This window comes from Garra rufa, chromosome 3 (assembly GCF_049309525.1).
Source record: "Garra rufa chromosome 3, GarRuf1.0, whole genome shotgun sequence".
NCBI lineage: Eukaryota > Metazoa > Chordata > Actinopteri > Cypriniformes > Cyprinidae > Garra > Garra rufa.
The window spans coordinates 57,204,373-57,231,844 of record NC_133363.1 but is presented as its reverse complement, the minus strand read 5'-3'; the positions used below and the strand labels follow the sequence as shown (position 1 = coordinate 57,231,844).

At 32.7% G+C, this 27,472-nt stretch overlaps 1 protein-coding gene across 1 annotated transcript; it reads left to right on the top strand.

Moving 5' to 3' along the window:
• Nucleotides 1-3: 3 nt before the first annotated feature.
• Nucleotides 4-26,797, top strand: ubap1lb (ubiquitin associated protein 1-like b). Its single transcript, XM_073836435.1, has 6 exons — nucleotides 4-137; nucleotides 4,654-4,792; nucleotides 9,495-10,073; nucleotides 16,638-16,835; nucleotides 25,113-25,214; nucleotides 26,597-26,797. Exons 2-6 carry the CDS (start codon nucleotides 4,661-4,663, stop codon nucleotides 26,729-26,731), a joined length of 1,146 nt encoding a protein of 381 aa, XP_073692536.1. The 5' UTR covers nucleotides 4-137; nucleotides 4,654-4,660; the 3' UTR covers nucleotides 26,732-26,797.
• Nucleotides 26,798-27,472: the final 675 nt, after the last annotated feature.

The window sequence follows — 27,472 nt, the reverse complement described above, 5'->3', positions numbered from 1 at the left end:
GTAAACAGCCCACGTCAGTGCGTGTTGTGTCAGTGGATTAGTGGAGCAGAGGAATCAACACACGGCTCTGTGAAGAGTGACGATAACACTGTCCACATCACATCGCTCAGACCAGCCACACACAGGAGACTCAGAAGGTGAGTAAACATTAATTGAAACTAGTTTTGAGTTGAGTTTGAGTGAAATGGCTAATGTATTTTAAAATAATGATTTAAATGTAAAGATTTTTTTGATAAACACTTCTTTGTTAAGTGGTTATTTTCATTAATGTCATGAGTTTAAATGAAGGCTGTTTGATTTCAGTGTATGTAATACAGAATTTTACATAATATAGAAATATGTAACTTTTCAATATAATATACCATTTTTATATACCAGTATAACATTAAACATCCTCATTTTATTATAAAAGGTGCACAACAGTTTCTTTCTACAGTAATTACAGTATTTCTGTATATTTAAAAAAATCTAAATGAAAAAAAGATTTAAAAAATCAGACTTTCTAATTATTATAACACTTTACAATAAAGTCCTATTAGTTAATGTTAATGAATTAACATCAACTTACAATAAACAATACATTTATTACAGTATTTTCATTAATGTCATCAGTTTAAATGAAGACTGTTTGATTTCAGTGTATAATATAAATGTAATAGAGAATTTTTATGTACATTTATAAATGAATAATACAGAAAAAGTAACATTTTCAATATAATGTACAATTTTTATATACCAATATAACATTAAACATCCTCATTTTATTATAAAAGGTGCAGTTTCTTTTTTGCAGTAATTACAGTATTTCTGTATATTAAAAAAATCTAAATTAAAAAAAGACTTAAAAGAGACTTTCTAATTATTAAATGTTTTTATTCAATTCATTTTTTTTTTTAAATCAGGTTTCTTTCAATTTTCGGTTATCAAATAAAGCAAGTTATGTTGGTAACACTTTACAATAAAGTCCTATTAGTTAATGTTAATGAATTAACATCAACTTACAATAAACAATACATGTATTATGTATTTTCATTAATGTCATCAGTTTAAATGAAGGCTGTTTGATTTCAGTGTATAATATAAATGTAATACAGAATTTTATATATATTTATACATGAATAATATAGAAATATGTAGCATTTTCAATATAATATACCAATATAACATTTAACATCCTTATTTTACAGTAAATACAGTATTGCTGTGATTTAAAAAAAATCTAAATTAAAAAAGAGATTTTCTAATTATTACTGTTTAAATATTTTCATTATTTTTTTATCAGATTTCTTTCAATTTTCTGTTGTCAAATAAAGCAAGTTATGTTGGTAACATTTTACAATAAGGTCCTATCAGTTAATGTTAGTGAATTAACATCAGCTTACAATAAACAATACATTTATTACAGTATTTATTCATCTTAATGTTAATTAATAAAAAATAAATAAAACAACTGGTCATTGTTAGTTCATGTTAACTCCGGTCCATTCAATAATATTAACTTCAAATTTTATTAATGTGTTAATAAATGCGAAATTAAGAGTAATGGTATCACTTTACAATAAGGTTCAATAGTTAACATCTTTTAATTTCAACATTACATAATGCATTAGTAAAATCAAAAGTTGCACTTGATAAGATTTAATAATGCACTTCGAATTAACATGAACTAACAATAAACAACTATTTTCATGAATTAACATGAACAAAGATGAATAAATACTGAAATAAATGTACTTTGTGCATGTCAGTTAATACATTAACTAATGGAACCTTATTGTAAAATGTTACCAGATTAATAAATGCTTAACTAATGTACTTCACTAATGTTAACAAATGAAACTTTACTGTAAAGTTTTACCAATATTTTATTAGTTTAGATGCACTCAAGTGTTTATTTCAGTAGGTTATTGACTAAAAGTTTTCTGTAGCATTAGTCTAATATTCCCACACCAGATATTTCATTATGAATGTGCAAAATAAAAGATTATTGGAGTATGTTTTACAAGAAAATGCCATTTCATTTCATAAACTTGCATTTAAATGTTACTTTCCATTTCTTTTTGGAATATCTGAGAGAAATCCTGCACCGTTTTTTAATTGAGTGAGGCATTGTTATAGAGTACTCCCTCATTTCCAGTATCTTCTGCGTCTGCTTTTTGGCAGAATACCGCAACTTATTGAACTTTCCATTGTTCGTTCTTGCACAAGAAGGAAAACAACCTAAGAGCTTACTGAGCATCTGGCTGTTAAATCTCAGCTCAGATTGAAAATCTAAAACCATCTGGTGCGAAAAGGTGTGGAACAGCATATTAGATCAGATCTGAGCATCTGTGCCATCGTGCAGAGCGTCAGCAGGCCGTCTGGTGAAGGACACTGACTTTCATTAAATGCTCTATTTATCTATCTATCTAAATTATGCTAACAATATGCTAATCATGCTAGAATCATGCTAAAATCATGCTATTAACTTACTAATCATGTTAGCAACATGCTAATAACACCCTAGCAAACATCCCGGGTACCTTAACAACCACATAGCAACACCCTAGCAACTATCCCAGGTAACTTAGCAACCACATAGCAACACCCTAGCAACCACCCTGGGTGCCCTAGCAACCCCATAGCAACCATCCTGGGTAGTGGGTACCATAGTAACAGCATAGCAACACCCTTGCAACCATCCCATATACCCTAGCAACCGCGTAGTAACCGCTATTATCTGTCTATTTATATAAGTTTAAGCTTTAAAACTACTTTAAACTTTTACTTCAAACTATTTCACTGAAAACATCAAACTTAAAACTTTTTCTATCTTTAAACTTTAAAAACTAATCAAACTGCTTAAAACTTCTTTAAACTTTTAGGCAAAGCTTTCTCAAGCCAACCTAAAGTTTGTCTTGACGAACTTTTTTATCTAGTTAACATTGAATCTTTTCTGAAGATATTTTCTATAGCTACTTTTAGACAAACCATAACTCTTCCAGCAAGGTTTCTGGCAGGTGTACATCTGATGAAGCATGTGTTGTGGCACATGGCGGTGATGTAGAGACGGTCTGGTGGTTGAGTCTCAGTAATCTTTAATCCTTAATCCTCTAGTCTCCTTACTATTGTGTAACAGGTAAACAAATATAGAGAAGTTCCAGCCAGACATACAAACACGTAAGTGTTTTCTGCGAAGCAAGATCTTGGGAAAAACATGCGAGTGTTGTTTTTGTCTATGTGATCCTTGTCATGCATTATTACACTATACCTGTCAAAATGCGAAATTATTGTTTTTAAAAGTAATCTTTTATGCTCACCAGTGCAAAAAACAAACCAAACAAGCCAACAAACCAGAAAAAAACTGGAATATTGTGAAATATTATTTTAATTTGAAATAATAGTGTTTCTTTTGAATATGGTTTAAAATATAATTAAGTTGGCTTGAGAAAGCTGACTTGCTGAAATGCTATTTAAACTTATTCTTCTTCTGAGACTAAACTTTCTGACTGTATCTCCTCCTAGAGCTTTAACTTTAGATTAGCAACATGCTAGTAACTTGTTAATCTTGCTGGAAACATGCTAGAAACTTGTTATTCATGTTAACGACATGCTAGTAACATGTTAATCATGTTAAAAACATGTTAATCATGCTGGAAACATGCTAATCATGCTAACAAAATGTTAGTAACATGTTAATCAAGCTATAAACATGCTAGTAACTTTCTAATCAAGCTAACATGCTAGTAACATGTTAATCATGCTAGAAACATGTTAGTAACTTGCTAATAATGCTAACAACATGTTAGTAACATGCTTATCATGCTAGAAACATGCTAGAAAATGCTAGTAACTCGTTAATCATGCTAGAAACATGTTAGTGACATGTTAATCATGCTAACAACATGCTAGTAACATGCTTATCATGCTAGAAACATGCTAGAAAAATGCTAGTAACTCGTTAATCATGCTAGAAACATGTTAGTAACTTGCTAATCATGCTAACAACATGTTAGTAACATGCTTATCATGCTAGAAACATGCTAGAAAAATGCTAGTAACTCGTTAATCATGCTAGAAACATGTTAGTGACATGTTAATCATGCTAGAAATGTGCTAACAAGATGCTAGTAACTTGTTAATCATGCTAACAACATGCAAATGACATGTTAATCATGTTAGAAACGTGCTAACAACATGCTAGTAACTTGTGTATCATGCAAGCAACACGCTAGTGACATGCTACTTATGCTAGAAACATGTTAGCAACATGTTAATCATGCTAACAAAATGCTAATCATGCTATAAACATGCTAGTAACTTGTTAATCATGCTGAAAACATGCTAACAACATGCTAGTAACATGTTAATCATGCTGTAAAACATTCAAACTTTAAACTTTTAAAACTACTTTAAACTTCAAACTATTTCAGACTGAAAACCATCAAACTTTCAACTTTTTAAACTTTTCAAACTTTTTCAACATTTCTGGTCCGTCTTTCTCTAGCCATCTTAAATCTTGTCTTGACACTTGAAACTTTTTCATCTAGTTTATTCCTGTGATGCAAAGCGTCATTACTCCAGTCTTCAGTTTAACAATGTGAGATCTGGGGCATAGATTCGGTTGGTTTGGTGTCAGATGGTTCTTAATTTACCTTTTCTGTTTTTTGATAGGAGTGAAATGTCTTGTCTGGATGAGGTGCCCTTGAAGATCCCTCTTGGCTTCCTTGAGGATGCAAAAGATGAGATTGAGCTCATCACAGCTCCAGAAATCACTCTGCCTGATTACCTGAAGATACTGCAGGAAACTGAGGTCTGAAACACAGTGTGTCTGAGCTGACGTTATCTGTTGGCATAAAAAACACACAAATAAGAACACATTTCACATTGTCAAACAATTGCAGCTATTCTTTTTCTAATCCATTTTGGGAATAACTCAAGTCATCTATAAGTCATTTCTTCTAAGTTTCAAACGGGTGTATTTCTTTACATTTACACTCCATTAACATTTGACCATTTAATGCATTTGATCATCTTTTTGAAGTGTGTATAAACTTTGTCTCAGTTTTTCTACTAAGCCTCTTTCAGAGAAATAAACAAGTTAAATTAAATTGCATTAAATAAACAAAACAATGTGCAGTTATGTGTATATAGCCATAAAATGAATTTGGATCATTATTTGCTTTTGGATGAACTGAATGAGAAATGTTCAAGGCTTTTGTTCATTTGAGTTTAATATATTGTCATTTGTGAGCACAGACTGACATTTTTAAGATCAGACAAACTGAGATAATTAAGATATTATAGAGAGATTTAAAGCATTTTTCTCTTTCCTATCCACCTTTTTCTTCTCATAAGAGTGGGTTCAGCCATTTGTACATTTTATGGGTTTGTCTTTCGGTTTCATCTGCGTCCAGCTGTTTTTAGCTGTAGATATTGCAAATTGATCTTCCCATATTATTTAAATGTATTATTTTAATTATGAACACACTGGTTTGTAGTGCAAACAGTTTTGCTGTTTACTGCATGTTTTTTTTTCTTTTGTTATTTCCTTATAGAGGATAATAAACCAGACGTCTCACCCATAGGCTTACTTCCACATTGAAGAAAAAGGTGGATGGTTTAGCTTGATATTTTGTTTCATGATTCATTGATATTGATTCATACATTTTATTTAAATTGTCTGTCCACATAGCCTGTTGCTTTGGGGTCAGTGAAAAGTTTGAAAAAAGTCTCTTATGTTCACAAAGGTTGCATGTTTGATTAAAAATACAGTAATATTATGAAAATTTAAAATATTTTTTTTGTTGTGTAATATTTTTAGAAATATAATTTATTCCTGTGATGCAAAGCTGAATTTTCAGCATCATAACTCCAGTCTTCAGCATCACATGATCCTTCAGAAATCATTCTAATATGTTAATTTGCTGCTCAAGAAACATTTATTATTAATATCAATGTTAAAAAACAGTTGTGTTGCTTCATATTTTTATGGGAACATATTTTTTCAGGATTTTTTTTTTTTTTTTTTTTTTGTAAAAAGAAATTTGAAATGAACAGCTTTTAAAAAAAAATAGAAATCCTTATAACCGTAAAAATGTTTTACTATCATTTTTTTTAACAATTTGATGCATTCTTGATGATAAAAAAATCTACCTTTGAAAGGTAGCATACCTAATGTAGCCTGTATCCCATAGATGTTTAGCACAGATCGAGAGGAGGCACCTCTCAAGTGTTCTGTACTAATACTAAATTACTGTGTACAGTGCCTTGCAAAAGTATTCATACCCCTTCACTTTTTTTTTACATTAATCTACACTCCATACACCATAATGGCAAAGCAAAAAATCATGTTTTAAACATCTTTACAAATTATAAAAAATTAAAAACCTAAATTGTTCCATTGCATAAATATTCATACCCTTTTCTGGGACAGTTGATATTTAGCTCTGGAGCATTAATATTGCTTACAGATGTTATTACAGTTCAAGTGAAGTTAACCTGTGGCAAATTCAATTGAATGGGTATGAGTTAGAAAAGGCACACATGTCTTAATAAAAGGTCTAACAGCTGAAAATGCATATCGGAGCAAAAACCAAGCCCTGAGGTAAAAAAAAAAAAAAACTGTCTGTAGAGCTCAGATTTCATCAAGCCACACATCTGGAGAAGAGTTCAAAAAAATTTGCTGCATTGGAGGTTTACAGAAGCATGTAGTCTCCATTATCCTTAATGGAAGAAGTTTGAAACAACCACGACTATTCCTAGAGCTGGCCTCTGCAAACTGAGCAATTAATGGAGAAGGGCCTTGTTTAGAGTGGTAACCAAGAAGCTGATGGTCACTCTAGTAGTATCCGTGATCAAATATGGAGACATGAGAAACCCACAGAAGAACAAACATCACTGCAACACTCCACCGATCTGGGCTTTATGGTGGTGTGGAAAGACTCAATCCTCTCCTCAGTGAAGACAAATAAAAAAGCACTTCAAATTAGCAAAAAAAGCACCTAAAGGACCCTCAGACTGATGTTGTGACAAATTAGTTTTTGCTTTGTCATTATGGTGCATGTAGTGTACATTGATGTGGAGGAAAATAAGTCATTTAAAGCAGTTCAACATAAGGCAGCAACATAACAAAACGTGAAAAAAAAAAGTAGTATGAATACGTTCACAAGGCACTGTATGTTTCAGAGATCTTAAATATTGTTCCCAAGAGAGCATCTGCAACTTCCATAAGCTACATTAGGCCCAATGTAATTTGCCAATGATTAAGCAGCCTTTGGCCTAAATAATGTAATTTTTTTACTGTGTGCAGACTGTCACTAACAAGGTCATGGGAAAATGCATAGAAACTTGCATTGTGTAACATGCATTGGTGTAAAAGCGTATCCCTGCCACCTCTAACCCATCTGCGATTGCTCTATAATTACATTGACATGTAATCTGTCTAGTATGCTGTTTGTTTAGTCCAGAGGTGTGCGATCGGCATGAGGACGCTGTCAAAAAAACAGTGTAATTATATCTCTGATAACAATCTAAACAGTAAGGGTGAAAAAAGTGTCAGTAATCAGTTGAATATTGTCGATGTAATTGTTACTGTAGATCCATTGGGATAAAATTCCTGACATTCCTAAGGTTTTGTGTGTTACTGGTCAAGGTATTTGCTAAGAAAACACTCTACTGTCAGAGGTTATTACAATTGTATCAAAATAAGCTAATGTGAACCTTTTATGGCTATGTGCTGAACTTGAAGTTCTGTAATGTCTTACTCATTTGTCCCACTTCCATCCAAGAGCAACACTGTGTGCCTGCCTTAGAGCATTGCACGCTTAATTTTGCATTTAGGGCTGGAATGGGATGCAAATAGTTGTGTAATATTTGGCCGGTGTGTGCACATCTCTTTTTCACATCTGTTTTGTGGTGCTCTATGATTCATAATGCTGATAATGGCAGATGTTAGTAATATCCAGAGGGTTTCCCAAAGCAGTAGCATAGCATACATTTAGATGAAGCTGACGTTCCTTGTGTAACGTGTGAAGCAAATCTTGCATTATGAGGGCTAGTCAGTGCAGTATTTATGCAATTATTAGGAAATTATCCCTAATCTTAGATGCAAGTGGTTTGTTGATCTTAGTGGTATTGGGTTTTATATTGACACCTAGTGGCCTGGATGCAGAATCACTCAAAAGTTTTCAGTCACGGATTTGTAAATGGTAAAAACTGGGAACCATACACTAAACAACTGAGGCTCATTCAAGTCTTTCAGAAACATTTGCAATGTTGCTAGAAGATGTAACATGCTTGAAAGTGTAACACTTTTACATATAGTCCAGACGAGAAAATAATAGCTGAATTTATAAAAATGTCCATGTTCAAAAGTTTTCATACACTTGATTCTTAAGATCATGAGTCCCTTGTTTGTCCTGAACAGTTAAACTGGCCGCTGAAAAATCCTTCAGGTCCCACAAATTCTTTGGTTTTTCAGCATGTTTGTGTATTTGAACCATTTCCAACGATGACTATGATTTTGAGATCCATCTTTTCACACTGAGGACAACTGAGGGACTCATATGCAACTATTACAGACTTACATGCTTACTGATGCTTCAGAAGGAAACACAATGCATTAAGAGCCGGGGGTCAAAACTTTTTGAATTTGAAGATCTGGGTAAATTTAACTTATTTTGTTATCTGGGAAACATGCAAGTATCTTCTGTAGATTCTGAAGGCCAGTACTAAATAAATAAAAAATATTAGGCAAAATAAGAAAAATTAAAGTTTTCTCCCCCAGCATTTGAACCTTTTGTAATAGTTGCATATGAGTCTCTCAGTTGTCCTCAGTGTGAAAAGATGGATCTCAAAATCATACAGTCATTGTTTGAAAGGGTTCAAATACAGAAAAATGCTGAAAAACCAAAGAATTTGTGGGACCTGAAGGTTATTTCTCAAGAACAGCAGACAGTTTAACAGTTTTGGACAAACAAGGGACTCGTGAACAACTATCACTATACAAAAACACAGCTGTGGTTCATTCAGGTAACACAGTATTAAGAATCAAGTGTATGTAAACTTTTGAACAGGGGCCTTTTTATAAATTAAATCATTATTTTCTCTCATGGACTATATGTGAACGTCTTATTTAGGTCAGTACTAAATAAAAAATAACATGCATTCTGATCCCTCTTTTGGTAAAATAATTAACATTTTGCAGATTCTGCAAGGTGTGTGTAAACTTTTGACTTTGAAACCCAAAAGAGTCTGTGCCCATTATAAATTGAAATTTTTGGCATAATCTGTCATCTCCTACTGCTCAAATCTGCAGACTTGCTCTGTAGATTCCAAAAAAATTGTTATCTGAAAGTAATAGGTCTTTTTGTAGTCAGAACAGGACTGACATGTTCCCAGTTGGCTCCGTTTTAATGTAGACTTGGCATGTAAACGGCAAGCTATGTTTGACGTTGATGTTACTTTGTGAAACTCAAGTCTAAAGATGTCTCTTTTGTTTTTTGATGTTTCAGTATGTCTTCAGCCTGGAGAACTGGGTTCTCACGGGTCTCCAAAGCGGCTATCCAACCCTCAGTGCCCACTCTTTCTGTGAGCTGATGGCGACCTGTCCTCCATACTGGATGATGTTCAGCAGCCCTCAGGAGAGCAGGTTAGCCAGCCGCTGGAGTAGCGACTTCTGGGAACCCAACCCTCGTCCCCGCAGCCGCAGCTTAAACGCGGCCCACTACCGTGCGATGAACGCCAGAGTCAAATTCACCATCTCTGACTCGGAAGATGAAGAATTTACAGAAGAAGATGGGGCTGCTCTTGCTGAGGGTGAAGAACAGTCCAAACAAGATGGTTTGGGTTTGACAAGACAAGGACCAGGGTTTAAAGACTTGAACACTTGTGGATCATCAAACTTCCTCAAGCTGCCTTCACCTTGCAGCCTCTCCGCACAGCACCAGGGGATGTCGTCTTCCTTTTGCAGGCATAACTCGCCACAAAGAAACTTCCAGAGAAGTCAGAGCTCTGCTGGGTGTACCAGTGCATCTTCCACAACCTTCCTCAACAACCTACAATCTGAATGCATCAACAGTTCCTCTCAAAAGGTAAGACAACTTTATCTTATGCGATCCTTTTCCAAGTCCACACTTTGCTTATAAAATAAAGTGCATTAAAGATGCTTAGCAAACGCTGCAAATATGATGACATATTTTTGAAGTCCAACCTGGAAAGTTTGTATCACACTGGTTCTCCTAACAAAAACCTAAAAGGATTTTTCCATTGGTGTTGGATTATTGCAGAAAATAAGATCTGTGACCAACAAAAGTTTATGATTACTACTCGTTTTTTTATCATGGTAGTCTTCACCTTTTTTTAGCTGTGAAGCCTAAATACCAACCTGATCTCATGATGAAAACGTACAATTGGGAAGGTTTTCGCAAGATGAGAAATACCACCATGTATGTTTCTACCATGTATGGTCTCTAGTGTTCATTTCTGTTGGAAGCTGCAGTGATATGTACTTATTGGGACATACTTTGCGTCTTGCGAAAAAGTTCGAAAAAACCAACCTCAAAATCGATTTGAGAGAGAATTGTGCTGCTTTCAGGAAAATCTCAGAACTGATGCAGAATCATTTCTCGATTTGCAATGCATCGATTAATTTTCCCAGCCTTAGTTTACTGTCCTTGACAACCAATCCAGCCACCTTTTTAAGACAAGCTTTAAAAAAAAAAATCACAAGTGGGTATACAGGTGTATTTTATGTTGAAAACGTGAAAATATCATGAGCTTGTGTTCACCACAGTCCTTTATTTCAGGGATTTAACCAAAAACCCACTGTTTTTGGGACAGTGGAAACAGAAGTGCTAAAATGCAAACAAAAAACGGTTTTGGCCTACAAAAATAGGCTTTTTGAAACTTAAGAGTTACAAATGGGACAGTCTGCGGTCTTGTAGACTTCACAGATGTGCATAAGTGAAGGCCAGAAGACAGCAAATCCAAATCAAGTATATCATTTAGGTGTATAGGCAAAATTTTGGTGAAAATGTTCATTCATTGATACACTATTATTGGACCTTTTATTTGCTTAATGCACTAGTCACACAGAGGTCACTTCCAAACCAAGCAGATAACTGGAAGTCCCTCATGCTGAATTCCTGTTTGCACTTACTCCAAAAGGCCTGCCTTTTGTACTAAATGTAATTTTGTCATGCAAAGGTAAATGTGACCTTAAACGATCCAGAGCCTCCAAAAACATGTCAAAAAACCAGAATGCAAATTTGTTTCTTTTTGCAAAGTTTTGTATGACAGCCTGTTTCTGCCACTGAATAATAATTTTAAAAAAGTAATTCGACTTTTATCTCACAATTTAGACTTTTTCTCGCAATTGCGAGTTTACATTCTAACTTTTTCTCAAAACTGCATGATACAAATTCCTCAGAACTGAAAGTTTATATTTTGCAATTGTGATTTTTTTTTCTCTCAGAATTGCAGTTCCTTATTACATGCAATTGTGAGTTTATTATGTGAGAATTGTGAGATATAAACTTAAAAATATCATTGTTTTTTTCCCCTCAGAACTGCACTTTATAACTTCCAATTTTGTTTATAAATCTAAAAAAGTCAGAATTGTGAGATATAAACTCGCAATTGCGGGAAAAAAGTCACAATTGTGAGAAATGTCAGAATTGCTAGTTTGCTAGTATTTCACATTTTTGACTTTATTTCTCTTAGTTGTAAGTCACATCATGCAATTCTGAGGAAAAAAAATAGAATTGTGAGATGTAAACTCCCATTGCAAGCAAAATGTCAGAATTGTGAGTTTATACCTCACAATTCTGAAAAAAGGACAGAATTGCAAGATGTAAACTTGCAATTGCGAGGAAAAAGTCACAATTGTGAAATAGAAACTCGCATTTGTGACAAAAAAAGTCACTACTGCGAAATAGAAACTTGTCAGAATTTTGCATCATTCATTTCTTGCAGTTGTTAGTCATATGCAATTCTGAGAAAAAAATCAGAATTGTTTAAATCTCAATTCTGAGAAAAAAACGTCGAAATTGCAAGACATAAACTCACATGTCAGAATTGTGGGTTTATACCTCATTTCGGAGAAAAAAAGTCAGAACTGCGAGATGTAAACTTGCAATTCTGACATTTTTCTCGTAAATGCAAATTTCTATTTCGCTGTAGTGACTTTTTTTGTCACAAATGCGAGTTTCTATTACACAATTGTGATTTTTTTTCTCGCAATTGCGAGTTTACATCTTGCAATTCTGGCTTTTTTTCAGAATTGTGAGGAACTAGAAACTTGCATTTGTGAGAAAGATGTCAGAATTGCTAGTTATTATCTTTCAGTTCTGACTGTATTTCTCTAAACTGCGAGTCATATCATGCATTTCTAAGAAGAAAAAAATCTGAATTGTGAGCATCTCAATTCGAAGAAAAAAAAAGTCAGAATTGTGAGATGTAAACTCGCAAGTGCAAAGAAAAAAGTCACAGTTGCGAAATAGAAGCTTGCATCTGCGAGAATGTAGGAATTGCAATTCTGACTTTATTTCTCGCAATTGCAAGTTTATACCCCACTATTCTGACTTTAAAACTCGCACTGGTAACTTTGTATCATGAAATTATGAGAAATGAAGTCACAATTTGTTTATATCTCACAATTCTGACTTTATATTATGCCATTCTGAGAAAAAAATCTGAATTGTGATTTTTTTTTTTTTTTTTAATTCAGTAACGAAAATGGGCTTCCATAGTGTAGAACTGTCACTGACTTTTCAGGACTCGCATTTTAGTGATATCTATTGTTAATGTAATGCTAAAAAAATTTGTTCTTGCTCATTGGGGAAAGGGGATATTAATCAAATGTTATCCTTTTGAATTCAGGCAATGGGACTAAAAGTATAGTTGTTGTTTTTTGTGCCCACTCATCTATTAATGACAAAAACATGCACACATCCCCCTCTCAGTGTACAGATTTCACTACAAGCTAATGCACTTTAGAGTACAAAGTGCAATGAAAAGAAAACAGGAACATAGTTCATCTAGATGCCAAAAGGTGTGGTTCAAATTCACTGCAAACGGCAGCTCATTAGTTGCTGTAAAACAATAAACACTTGAAATAAACGACACTCCCCTTTACGGGACATGTACCCGAAATTTGTACTCTTTGGGAGTATAAATACAGACAGTCCAGCACAGACAACCAATTTCTTTAATCTAGTTAGAAAAAATGTTGTACGTCTGTGAAGAAGACCTTTTCACAGTTGCCAGTTGAGGTTTTAATAGTTCAGAGCTCACAATAACAGTTGCCCTTAGAAGGAAACCGTTGGCCCTACTATAAATGGCGTTAACTTACAAGCCTCCAATAAGTCCAGAAAGGTATTTTAATCACTGGAGCAAGAGACATCAGAGTCCCGCTGGTCTTCCAGAAGCATTTAGTCATTTCCCGCCATGTTCCAGAAGGATTCATTGTAAATCCTGTGCTAATATGTCTCACTGGGAGTGCGAGGTATTTAGTCGTTTCCCATGAAATTACTGTCTGAGCATCCCATTCAATTGATTCAGATATTAGACATGAATGACTTCTCCGAAGTACTTCTCTCTCTCTTTTTTGGGGGGGGGGGGGGGGGGGTGCACATTTCTGCAGTGTCTCAGAAGATGAACTAGCTAATAATAGTGAGTGCTAAGTCGTTTCCTGGAATCTTCCCAAGCTGCAAGAAATTCGTTTGGATTAGCGAGTGGAAGTGCTCGGGAAATGTCTTTCTCAGCAAAGCTACGTTTCAAGGTTACGCTTTAGTTGACAGTCTAATCCAACACGTTATTAATGTCCATGACATCATCTCCTGCAAGGCCACATGGTCACGGTGCACTGAATATGGCAAGGGGCTTGTAGTTTTTCATTCTTCCATTAGTTTTTTTTTCATCTACAGTAACAGAGTTTTCCAAAACATGAACGGGAGAAGAATTAAATGCATTTTCCAGAAGCTTCCTGACCTTTGCTGTCATTTTATTCCGTGTTTGGATAGTTCTTCCAGGCTTCTTTGGTGGCTCAAGTGCTGAAACCCTTTGTGAACTTTAGTATTTGAATGGCTATATTAGAGTCATTTAATATGGGCATGGCCAAACATACCCAAATGCTTATAATTTCTAAACAAAACCTCAAAATGTCATGACATTTGTGAACCTGGACCATAAAAAAGATACACATAAAGGATTTTTTAAAATTTAGATACATAGTCTAAAAACAGAATAAATAAGCTTTCCTTTGATGTATGGTTTGTTAGGATAGGACAATATTTGGTTGAGATACAACTTTTTGAATATCTGGAATCTGAGGGTACAAAAAAATGAAAATATAGAGAAAAATGCCTTTAAAGTTGTCCAAATTAAGTTCTTAGCAATGCATATTACTAATCAAAAATTACATTTTGATATATTTATGGTAGAAAATTTACAAAATATGGTCATGGAACATGATCTTTACTGGCATAAAAGAGAAATCATATAATCAATAATTTTAACCCATACAATGTATTGCTGGATATTGCTACAAATATACCTGTGCTACTTAAGATTGGTTTTGTGGTCCAGGGTCACATTTGGTAAACATGTTCAACAGATTATTCTAAAGAAGCATGCAAACTTTTATAGAGGTTGGGCAGTAGGTGGCGCTGTAAGAGGTTAAAAACTGTGTACAGTATTTCTATGTTATCAAAGTTTAAGTGTCAAATAAAATGCATTATATTTCTATTCATGAAAATTCTGCCATCATTTACTCACTCTCAAGTTGTTCCAAACCTGTATGAATTTATTTATTCCGTTGAGCACAAAAGAAGATATTTTTAAGAATGTTGGTGACCAAACAGTTGACGGCAGCCATTGACTTCCATAGTATGGAAAAAATACTATGGAAGTAAATGGCTAAACAATGACAGAATTTTCGTTTTTGGGTGAACCTTAAATGATTAGTTCACTTCCACAATAAAAATTTCCTGACAATTCACTCACCCCCATGCCGTCCAAGATGTCCATCTGTTCCTTTCTTCAGTCGAAAAGAAATTAAGGTTTTTGAGGAAAGCATTCCAGGATAGTGGACTTCAATGGTGGTTAGCGGGTTGAAGGTCCAAATTGCAGCTTAAAAAGGCTCTACACGATCCCAGCCAAGAAATAAGGGTCTTATGTAGCGAAACGATCGTCCATTTTCTTAAAAAAATGAAAATGTATATACTTTTTAACCACAAATGCTCATCTTGCACTAGCTCTGTGTAATTGCGTTGGAAAGGTCATGCTACCAACCCAGTGTTTGCAAAGTGAACATGCAAAGAAAATTAATTGCCCTTTACAAAAAAGGTAAAGCAACAATGTCGGACAATTTTGAAGTTGGAGGAGAAAATTAGATGGAGTTTTTCAACCAAAGTGCACAGATGAAGAACAAACCATGCGCGACATTTCCAATGTGATTACATAATGCATGAAGTCTAGCTTGCAGACAAGCATTTGTGGTTAAAAAGTGTATATTTTTTAGAAAATGGCCAATCATTTCACTAGATAAGACCCTTATTCCTCGGCTGGGATCGTGTAGAGCCCTTTGAAGCTGCATTGAAACTGCAATTTGGACCTTTAACCCATTGGCCAACATTGAAGTCCTGAAATGTTTTCCTCAAAAAATGTAATTTGTTTGCAACTGAAGAAAGACAGACATGAACATCTTGGATCTTGTAATGTACTCACCCCCTTATCATGCAAGATGTTCATGTCTTTCTTTCTTCAGTCGTATAGAAATTGTGTTTTGAGGAAAACATTTCAGGATTTCTCTCCATATAATGGACTTCTATGGTGCCCCCGAATTTAAACTTCCAAAATGCAGTTTAAATGCAGCTTTAAAGGGCTCTAAATCCCAGCTGAGGAAGAAGGGTCTTATCTAGCGAAACGATCGGTTATTTTCTAAAAACATTTACAATTTATATACTTTAGAATCTCTACACACAGTACACACAGAGCTAGACAAGACGAGCATTTGAGGTTAAAATGTCAATAAATTGTATTTTTTTTTAGAAAATAACCCATCGTTTTGCCAGATAACACCCTTCTTTCCTCGGCTGTGATCGTTTAGAGCCCTTTGAAGCTGCATTTTGGAAGTTCAGACTCGGGGGCACCATAGAAGTCCATTATATGGAGAGAAATCCTGAAATGTTTTCCTCAAAAAACATAATTTCCTTAAGACTGAAGAAAGAAAGACATGAACATCTTGGATGACAAGGGGGTGAGTACATTATCTGTTCTGAATGTGCTCCTTTAAGGCGCGTGGACCTCGGTAATAGATCCTTGTGGCTATATTTTTGCTTATTTGTTTTAGTTTATCTTTGGCAAAAAATGGCATTAATAACATCAAGGTCATGAATTTGATTCCCCCAAAAAATGCACATACTGATAAAGTAGACATCTTAAATATGCTGTAAATCGGTTTAGATAAACGCGTCTACCGAAAGCATGGATGCGAATGTTTTCGGAACATATTTAAAATGTTGTTTTTAAGTGTGAATCAAACCTTGCACCAACAATAGTGTGTTTATCATCCTAGACTTTCTCAGTATTGTGTTTCCTGCCCTCATCTCTCAAGGGTACTGTGACCATGAGGCACTGTTGTTGTTTTTTTCCAGGCCCAGGGTTCATCCTCCCCCCTGGCCCCATCACGGCCACTCAATTCCCACGCTGCCGTCCTGGACTCTTCGGTCGAGCTGCTCTCTGCTCTCAGCCCAGAGGAGAGGGAGCTTCTGGCCGCCGTGACCGAGCGGGGCTACCCTCTCCGTACGGCCATCATTGCCCTCCAGAAAACTGGCCAGCAGAGTCCAGAGCAGGTCAGTGAGATCTGTTACAGGGATTCAGTGTGAAATAAGAGATGGGATTCATTGGCAAGTCGAGATGTAATGCTGATATTGTATTCACTGTCCTTGGTGTATCGCAGGGGAAGGTCAGTCAAAGTGCATGCTGGGTTACCAGTATAGTTCACTTGTGAGTGTGCTTATGAACACATTACCACATTAATTAATTAATAAGACATGTGATGTAATTAATTATTAATTAATTATTAAATATTTAATAAATTAAATATTTATTTGAATTATTTATATATATATATATATATATATATATATATATATATATATATATATATATATATATATATATATTAATGTTTATTAAAGTTCTAATAATAATAAAGTAATGATTATTATTATTATTATTGCTGTTGTTATTATTAGGGCCCGAGCACTACAGTGCGAGGACCCTATTGGAATTGCTCCGTTTATTATTATTCTTCTTCTTCTTCTCCAAAATGAAAAGTCTTTTTGAGGGCCTAAACATGCCCGAAAACTCACGAAACTTTGCACACGCATCAGACCTGGCGAAAATTTACATCTGATATGGTTTTCAAAAGTGGGTGTGGCAAAATGGCTCGATAGCGCCACCTATAAAATTTCAACGGAGTGCCCCTCGAGCTACGTTTCATGTACATGTACGAAACTCGGTACACATATGTAACACACCAATACCTACAAAAAAGTCTCCTGGTGCAACATCCGAAACCCAACAGGAAGTCCGTTATATTGAATTTCCTGTACGATTTTTGTGCAGTTTTTGCCATTTTCAGGCCTCATACTTTAACGAACTCCTCCTACAGTTTTTATCCGATCATCTTCAAATTTGCTGAGTGTCATCATAAGGCCTTTGCGATGTTAAATTGCGAAGCTTTAGAGTTTTCGTCGAAGGGCGTGTCCGTGGCGGCCGGACAAACTTTGATGTTTCGCCATGAAAAAGGAAGTTGCTATAACTCAGGCATACGATGTCCGATCTGCCTCAAACTTCACATGTTTGATGACAGTCCGGTCCTGAACACACGTCAGTGCCCATATTCAGTTATAGTCATAGCGCCACCTGCTGACAACAGGAAATTACATATTTAACACTGTTACGGACTCTTAGCAACATATTGAAAAGCGTTAACAAGTCTTAAATAGGCTAGCAACATGCTACAAACATGCTAAAACATGCTAGCAACACTTAGCTAAGAGCTAAAGCATGCTATTAATACAAATACAAAAGGAAATTGCTGTAACTCATGTATATACTGTTGAATCTGACCCAAACTTAATATTCAACATGCTACAAAAATAATAAAGCATGGTAGCAACACTTAGCTAATATGCTAAAGCATGCTAATTATACAATAAAACAGGAAGTTACTCTAACTCAGGCATACCATGTCCAATCAGCACCAAACTTAACATGTTTGATAAGAATCCTGGCCTAAACACACGCCCATGCCTGTATTCAGTTATAGTCATAGCGCCACCAGCTGGTAACAGGAAGCCACATGTTTAATACTGTTGTGGATGATTAGCAACATTTAAAAAAATTCAACAACTGTTAAAAAGGGTAGCAACATGCTAGAAACATGCTATAACATGTTAGCAACATTTAGCTAAGTGCTAAAGCATGCTCTTAATGCAATGAAACAGGAAGTTACTGTAACTCAGGCATGCAATGTCCAATCAGCCCCAAACTTCACATGTTTGATAACTGTCCTGGCCTGAAGATGTCTACATGCCAATATTCAGTTATAGTTATAGCGCCACCTACTGTCAAGAGGAAGTGACATGTTTAACACGGTGACACACTATTAGCAACACACTAAAAAAGCCATTGAGTGCTAAACTAGTTTTAAAAACGTACTCAAACATGCTAGCAACACTTACTTAGTGCTAAAGCATGTTGTTAAAGACATAAAACAGGAAGTTATTGTAACTCAGGCATGCAATGTCCAATCAGCCCCAAACTTCACATGTTTGATAAGACTCCTGGCCTGAAGATATAAACATGCCCATATTCAGTTATAGTCACAGCGCCACCTGCTGACAACAGGAAGTGTCGTTTAATGGTGTTACGGACTCCTAGCAACATATTAAAAAGCGTTAGCAAGTTTTAAATAGGCTAGCATCATGCTAGAATCATGTTAAAACATGCTAGCAACACTTAGCTAAGAGCTAAAGCATGATATTAATACGAAGAAAAATAAGTGTAACTCATGCATACAATGTCCAATCTGACCCAAGCTTAATATGTTTGATAAGAGTCCTGGTCTGAACACAAGCCCATGCCCATATTCAGTTATAGTCATAGTGCCACCTACTGGCAACAGGAAGTCACATGTTTAATACTGTTGTGGATGCCAAGCAACATCTTAAAAATATCAACAAGTGTTAAATAGGGTAGCAACATAATAGAAACATGTTAGCAACATTTAGCTAAGTGCTAAAGCATACTCTTAATGCAATGAAACAGGAAGTTACTGTAACTCAGGCATGCAATGTCCAATCAGCCCCAAACTTAATTTGTTTGATAAGAGTCCTGGCCTGAATACATTTACATGCCAGTATTTAGTTATAGTCATAGTGCCACCAGCTGGCAACAGCAAATTACTTGTTTTACACTAACTTAAGCATGCAATGTACAATATGCACCAAACTTGACATGTTTGCCAATAGTCCTGGCCTGAAGACATCTAAAAGCCAATATTTCGTAATAGCGCCACCTGTTGGCAGCAGGATATGTCATGACTTACACTCAAGCATGCCATGTTCAAGCTTCACCAAACTTCATATGTTTCATAAAAGCACTGGCCTGAACACATCTGCATGCCAATATTCAGTTATAGGCATAGCACCACCAGCTGGCAGCAGGAAGATTGGCACATATCAATGACTTTGACATATTCCTCCTACATTTACTGTGTTAATAGCATAGTGCCCACCATTCGCCACCGATCGGCGGTGAGCCCGAGTGCGAGGGCCCTACCATCGCTGCTTGCAGCTTTAATTTATTTTATTATTTATTATTTTATTAAAGTTTTACATGTTTTATTATTATTATACATTTTTATTGGTTTATAAATAATAATAACAACTGAAACTAAATTAAAAAAGACAAAAACACTCAACAAAATGAATAAAATGTTAAATTTGAAATTTAAAGTGAAAACTAAATATCTAATAAATTCTAATACACTATTAACAAAAACTATAAAATAATATCATTTAAAAGATAATAAAATAACATTTGTGAATTTTGTGTGTGTGGTGTGGCTCCTGGTTTTAATAAATAAATAATAAATTAAATATTTGTAATTAATTCTAATAATATATATATTAATATTATTATTGCTGTTGTTATTTATACAGTAATGTAAATTATTAAATTATCATTATTATTGTTATTAATTTCTAATGGTTTATAAATAATAACAACAATTGAACCTTTATAAAAGAATAACAGCAGCAATAATAATAAGTTGAGTGTTTTTGTCTTTTTTAGTTATGTAAATTACATTCTGATTATTATTATTTTTATTATTGGTTTATTATTATCTTGGTTTATAAGTAATAATAACAACAACTGAAACTCAACAAAAAAAGACAAAAAACACTCAAAATAAATAAAACTTTAAGTTTAAAGTGAAAACAGATAATCTAATTCTGATTCAAAATATTAATAAAAACTATAAAATAATATCAAAAAAGACAAAACATTTGTCTATTTTGTGTGTGTGGTTTGGCTCCTGGTTTTAATAAATAATAAATAAATAAAAAAATAATAAATAAATAAATTAAATATTTGTAATTAATGTTATTTATACAGTGATGTAAATTATTAAATTATTATTAATTTCTATTGGTTTATAAATAATAACAACAACTGAAACTCAACTAAAAAAGACAAAACACTCAACTTATTATTATTATTATTATTATTATTATTATTATTGCTGCTGTTATTCTTTATACAGTAATGTAAATTAAATTATTATTATTGTTATTATTATTATTATTATTATTAATTTCTGTTGTTTATAAGTAATAATTACAACAACTGAAACTAAACTAAAAAATACAAAAACACTCAAACTTAATCAAAATTAATACAACTTTACATTTAAAGTGAAAACCTAATAAAAAATATATTATAAAGTCAAAATATTAACATAAACTATAAAATAATAACAATAATAGAAACCTTTAGACTAGGTTTGAAATGCTTTATTAAACTAATATTTTAGTTTAACTGAAATTAAATAAATCTGAATTTATTTAAATAAATCTGAAATAAAATATAAGTGATAGATTCAAAATATTAAGCTTAAAATACTTCAATGAAAATGAGAAATTCTGCCTTGGCAACTAACTAAAACTGAAACAGAAAAATTAAAACTTAAACGAACAAAAAAACTAATAAAAAATAAAGCTAAACAGAAATTTTAAAGTATGTCAAAAACATGTAAAAATGCTAATACAAAAATAATAATATATTAATAATATTAGTAATATTATTTATAATATAGTATTTATTAATATATATTAACAATATATATAATAAATATTATATAAAGCTAAATAATATATAATTCATTGTCATACTTTCATTTCTGTTATTTAATAGTTTTGATGACAAAGTGTTTGAAATACTAAAGCATTTCTACAGCGTTTATAGAGACTGATTTTTTTTTCTCTAAGTTCAGGTACACATAAAATTTTATGATCAGTAAGTCATGGCAACTTATGTTTTTACATGAATTTAACTCACATTAAATGAGTTATATTAGTTATAAAGATTTATATATAGTATATAGATTTATATATAGATATATTATAGTATATAAGATTTTTTAAAAGGCAATTTAATATAATTTCAAATTTAACATAATATAATATCATAACAATATGTCGATGAAAGCATTTGTCCATCAAGGTCACTGGTTGATAAGCACCTGCTCTGTTTTATTTTATTTTTTTATTTTTTATTCTGCATTGATCCTGACAAACCTAAGTAACGTCAGAAATTGTTTTCAGAGATTTCACTCACAAATCCCTCTGTTTCAGTTTCAGCTCTGTGTCACAGCAAAACATCTGGTTCCATCCTCTATTATCTGATTCTGGGTACGATGAGAATAAAAGTCAACAAAAATAGATACCAGATCCCGCTGAAGTTTCCAGAATGAGCTAGTACCTAGTTCTCAACATCATAAAACTTCCCTCAGGAGAACACTTGAGTCATTGAGCCAAAAACATTGGCAAATATAATTAGCGTTGTTGGGCATTGTGGAAAAAAGTTACATTGAGGTTTATTTAAAAGGGGTTATGAGAAAAATACTGCCAATAAATCAGCGTTTGAAGGCTGGATGATGGCAGTGGAGCTGAATACAGCCAGAAAAGTTTGTTGAAGAAAACTTTTGACTGATCTGTGGAAAAACATATCATGTGAATGGGTTGATTTGCGATACTGATTAAATAATTGTACCATCACATTGCATTTTGTGTAATAAGATACCTTAATTCATATTTGACTGCTTATGATATCACATGCAGGCTTATTAAAGATGAATACAACTAAAACCATGAAAAAAAAAAGTTATTTGAAATAAGAAGTCAACTGAAATGCACAATAAAGCACAATAGTTCACAATAAAAATTATAAATACAAAAATCTCTGACACCTTAACTAAATTAAATGTGAAAACAGAAAATCTAATAGTCTAATTCAAAATATTAACAAAAAATGTAAAATCATATCAATGATAATAAAATAACAATCTTGTTAGTGTGGTTTGGTGGCTGTTAGAAAGTCTTAATTAATTAAATGCTTAATAAACAAAATACTTCTTTGTAATTAATGTTTATTAAATTTCTAATAACAATAATATTCAAGAATAATAATAATAATTATTATTATTAGTATTAGTAGTAGTAGTATTGCTGTTATTATTTATACAGCAATGTAAATTATTAAAGTTTATTATTATTATTATTATTATTTTCTGTTAGTTTATAAATAACAACAACTGAAACAAAAAAATCTGTGACAAACAAAATACAAATACAATACAAAAACGATACAAAATACAAAAATACAATACAAAAGTTTAGTTAATAAAACTAAACTAAATTTAAAGTGAAAACAGAAAATCTAAAAATCAATTAAATTAATTAATTATTAAATGGTTAATAAATTAAATACTTATTTGAAATGGTTTATTACATTTCTAATAATAATAATAATTATTATTATTATTATTATTACTAATAGTAGTAGTAGTAGTGGTAGTATTGCTGTTAATATTTATACAGCAATGTAAATTATTAAAGTAAATTATTCTTATATTATATTTCATTATTATTATAAATTTCTATGTTTCTATTAATAATAATAATAATAGTTAGTAGTAGTAGTAGTAATGATGGTGATGCTGTTTTATTATTTATAAAGCAATGTAAATTATTAAAGTAAATTATTATCAAAAACTTTAAATATTTACAAAATATTTATAAAATAATGTAAATTATAATAAAATAATATCGGATGATCTTGGTTTGGTGGCTGGTGGAAAGAATTGTCTTAATAATTATTTAATTAATGAAATACTTGTAATTAAAGTTTAATAAATTTTCAATATTATTATTATTATTAATATTACTACTACTACTACTACTAGTAGTAGTAGTATTACTGTTATTATTTATACAGCAATGTAAATTATTAAAGTTTTATTATTATTCTTAATTATTAAAATTGTGTTTAATTAATTAAGTAATGTTTAATAAATGCAATACTTATTTGTAATGTTTATTACATTTCCAATAATAATAATAATAATAATAATTATTATTATTAGTTGTAGTAGTAGTAGTAGTAGTAGTATTACTGTTATTTACAGCAGTGTAAATTGTTAAAGTTAATTTACAAATTAATAATTAATAAATTAAATACTTATTTGTAATGTTTATTCAATTTTTCATAATAATAATAGTAGTAGTAGTAGCAGATATTGCTATTATTATTTATACAGCAATGTAAATTATTAAAGTAAATTATTATCAAAAAATAATTAAAAATATTAACAGAAACTATAAAATAATATTATAATAAAATAACATCTGATGATCTTGGTTTGGCTGCTGGTGGAAAGAAGTATGTCTTATTATTTAATTATTAAATATTTAATAAATTAAATACTTATTTGTAATTAATGTTTAATACATTTCAAATATTATTAATAATAACTATTATTATTTTTATTATTGCAGTTATTTATAAGGCAATGTATATTATTATTCATATTCATATTATTATTTGTTAATAATAATAATTTATAATAATATATCAATTTATACTGCCCTCCAAAGGCAAAGTGCAGTAACTACACATTTGGTCAAAATTGAGTTAAGGCTTAAAATGGGCTTTGTGACAACTGTTTTGTCTTGTGGCAAAGTCTCCTGGTCCAATAATGTCCAGTTTCAGAGAAACAAGAGTGTCAAAATCGCAGTAACTACAAAATCCAAACTAATACCATATATGGTGTAAAAACTTTAAAGGCATTTTTCTCAGTTTCAGTGTTGGCGTAGTTACTGCACTTTGCCTTTGTATATATATAAATGCAGTTTTTCTCAGCTTGTGAGTCCATTTCTACCAATAATTAAGCATTGTAGTAATTAAGAATTTATTTAGCTTTGTCCAAAGCTTACTTGAATTTGTTGTATAATATTAAATAGCTTGAAAGTGCTGAAGCGATGTGATGATGTGTCTTTGAAGTCACTGACTGACTGATGAATTTATGTTGGACCGTATCCTTAGTTGCCAGTGAGCCGCTCAGCATGCCTTCAGACAGCTGCTTGGGAAGGATGATCAGATTTGAATCAACAAAGCTCATCTTGTTACACAGATTAATCAGGCCAGCCGGTCCTCCGTTGCCCTTATCCAAATACTTCTCACGTTTCACGCCGCTCTGAGCCTGACATCCAGTCTTATCATGAATTATAATAGCTCAGATTCAGAAAACGATCACTCACGAGTCCATAGCTATGATGACGTACCGTTGTGTCAACAGTGTGCCCGATAACTAGATCACTTTATCGAATTACTTAGTGTTAGGGGATAAACCAGTGCTCCCCAAAAGTCCATTAGAACTTGGCCTTGTTTTCATGAAGCGTTTGAGAATCTCAAAAGCTTTTCTTCAATCACATTCCTGGAGTTAAAGTGATCCATGTTGCATTAGTGTTCAGGATTGTTTGTTTGTTCTCTTGCAGATCTTGAGTTATCTGGTGGCGTGTGATCGGTTATGTGAACTCGGCTATGATGAAGCTCAGGTTGAAGAAGCACTTGAGATGTTTCAGAACTGCGAGACCAAGGTATGCATATGACTTTTTTAACATGCCACAAACTTGATACCTCTCTTTTGCTCACTAAGGCTGCATTTAATCAAAAATAGAGTAAAAACAGGAATATTATTACAATTTTAAGGCAAGACACTGCAGGTGAATAGGGTCAACATTTTTACTAATAGTTATTGCCTTACTTACCCAGTTGATTGATTATATTGATAATTGCAAACATTTTTTGTATTACAAGTTTTCTAAAATGTTAGGTATAAGTATGCAAATGAGGCATTATTTAATAAAATATGCGTTAATTTGCATACATTTCAAGTATGAAAATCTAAACACTGGATGAAGTCAGTTTCAAAATTCTTGTTTAATTTTTTTTTGATATATGTGACCCTGGACCACAAAACCAGTCTTAAGTCGCTGGGGTATGTTTGTAGCAATAGCCAAAAATACATTGCATGGGTCAAAATTATTGATTTTTCTTTTACGCCAAAAATCATTAGGAAATTAAGTAAAGATCATGTTCCATGAAGATTTTTTGTAAAATTCCTACTGTAAAGGTATCAAAATGTAATTTTTGATTTGTAATATGCATTGTTAAGAACCTAATTTGGACAACTTTAAAGGTGATTTTCTCAGGATTTTGATTTTTTTGCACCCTCAGATTCCAGATTTTCCAATAGATGTATCTCGGCCAAATATTGTCCTATCCTAACAAACCATACATCAATAGAAAGCTTATTTACTGAGCTTTCATATTCTATATACATCTCAGTTTTGTAAAATTTAACCTTATGACTGGTTTTGTGGTCCAGGGTCACATATTAGAGTCAAATGTTTTTATAAATGGGATTTTGGGTATCTCATTTTGTCACTCCATAATTCAGAAAAAAACAGACAGAAAACCATGTATTTATTTATTCATTTATTTATTTTACCATTTTTGGGGACATAAATTGTATAAAATCAAGCTAATTATATATAAACAAATCCCTCTGTAAAAACCTTCAGGATATAGTCAGGAATAAAAAAACTGAGTTGGAGATTTAAGGCTCAGTGTAGGAGAAAAACTAATTTTGAGAAACGGCCTTTACAAATATGTATTGTAATTGAAATCTATTGACACAAATAGATAAAGTGCTATAAAAGAAACACTTAACAGTCTTTGAGGTGTTTTTTTCCCACTAGTCTCAAAAACACTTGATGAAAAACCAAAAAGCCCAAAATCTCCAACTTATAAATACTCCAACTTAAATACCTGTTTTCTATTTGAATATATTTTAAAATGTAATTTATTCCTGTGTTGCAAAGCTTCATAACTTCCCTCTTCAGTCAGTGTCACAAGATCCTTCAGAAATCTTTCTAATATGCTGATTTGATGCTCAAGTAACATTTCTCTATTTTAGGCTGAGGAGTTCCTTCACCTTCTTGCTCAGTTTCATGAAATGGGCTTCCAGCAGAACGCCATTAAAGAGGTTCTTCTGGTGCATGAGAACCACAGAGAGCGGGCGCTGGAGGAACTCATGACCCGTGTGGCATGATCCGATCTGTTATGATGCAATGAATTAGCTGCGATCATGGTTTGTGCTATTCTCCGAGCTCATATAGCTGTTTATTCATTGTGAACTCTAGGCATGTGTTGAGGCCTTTGGGAGAAGTCCACACCAGAGAATGACTCGACTTTATAGTGTTTTCCATAGCAAAAATCAAACTTTTGTTGGTGTATTCATTGAAATGTAAACCATTGGTATTTGTTCATTTCTTGCTTGGAATTCATACAATTATTAAACTTTTTAAAAGGCATTAGAATTGTTAAGCCATAGATGTATGTGTATATACAGATGTAGTTACATGCACCTTGCAGAATCTGCAAAATGTTAATTATTTTACTAAAACAAAAGGGATCATACACAATGCATGTTATTTTTTTGTTTAGTACTGACCTGAATAAGATATTTCACAAGAGAAAATAATAGTTGAATTTATAAAAATGTTTACATTTAATTTTATTCTTAATACTGTGTTGTTACCTGAATGATCCACAGCTGTGCTTTTTTTGTTTAGTGATAGTTGTTCATGAGTCCCTTGTTAGTCCTCAACAGTGAATATGCCTGCTATTCTTCAGAAAAAACCTTCAGGTCCCTCAAATTCTTTGGTTTTTCAGCATCTTTGTGTATTTGAACCCTTTCCAGCAATGACTGTGTGATTTTGAGATCCATCTTTTCACACTGAGGACAACTGAGGGACTCATATGCAACTATTACAGAAGGTTCAAACACTCA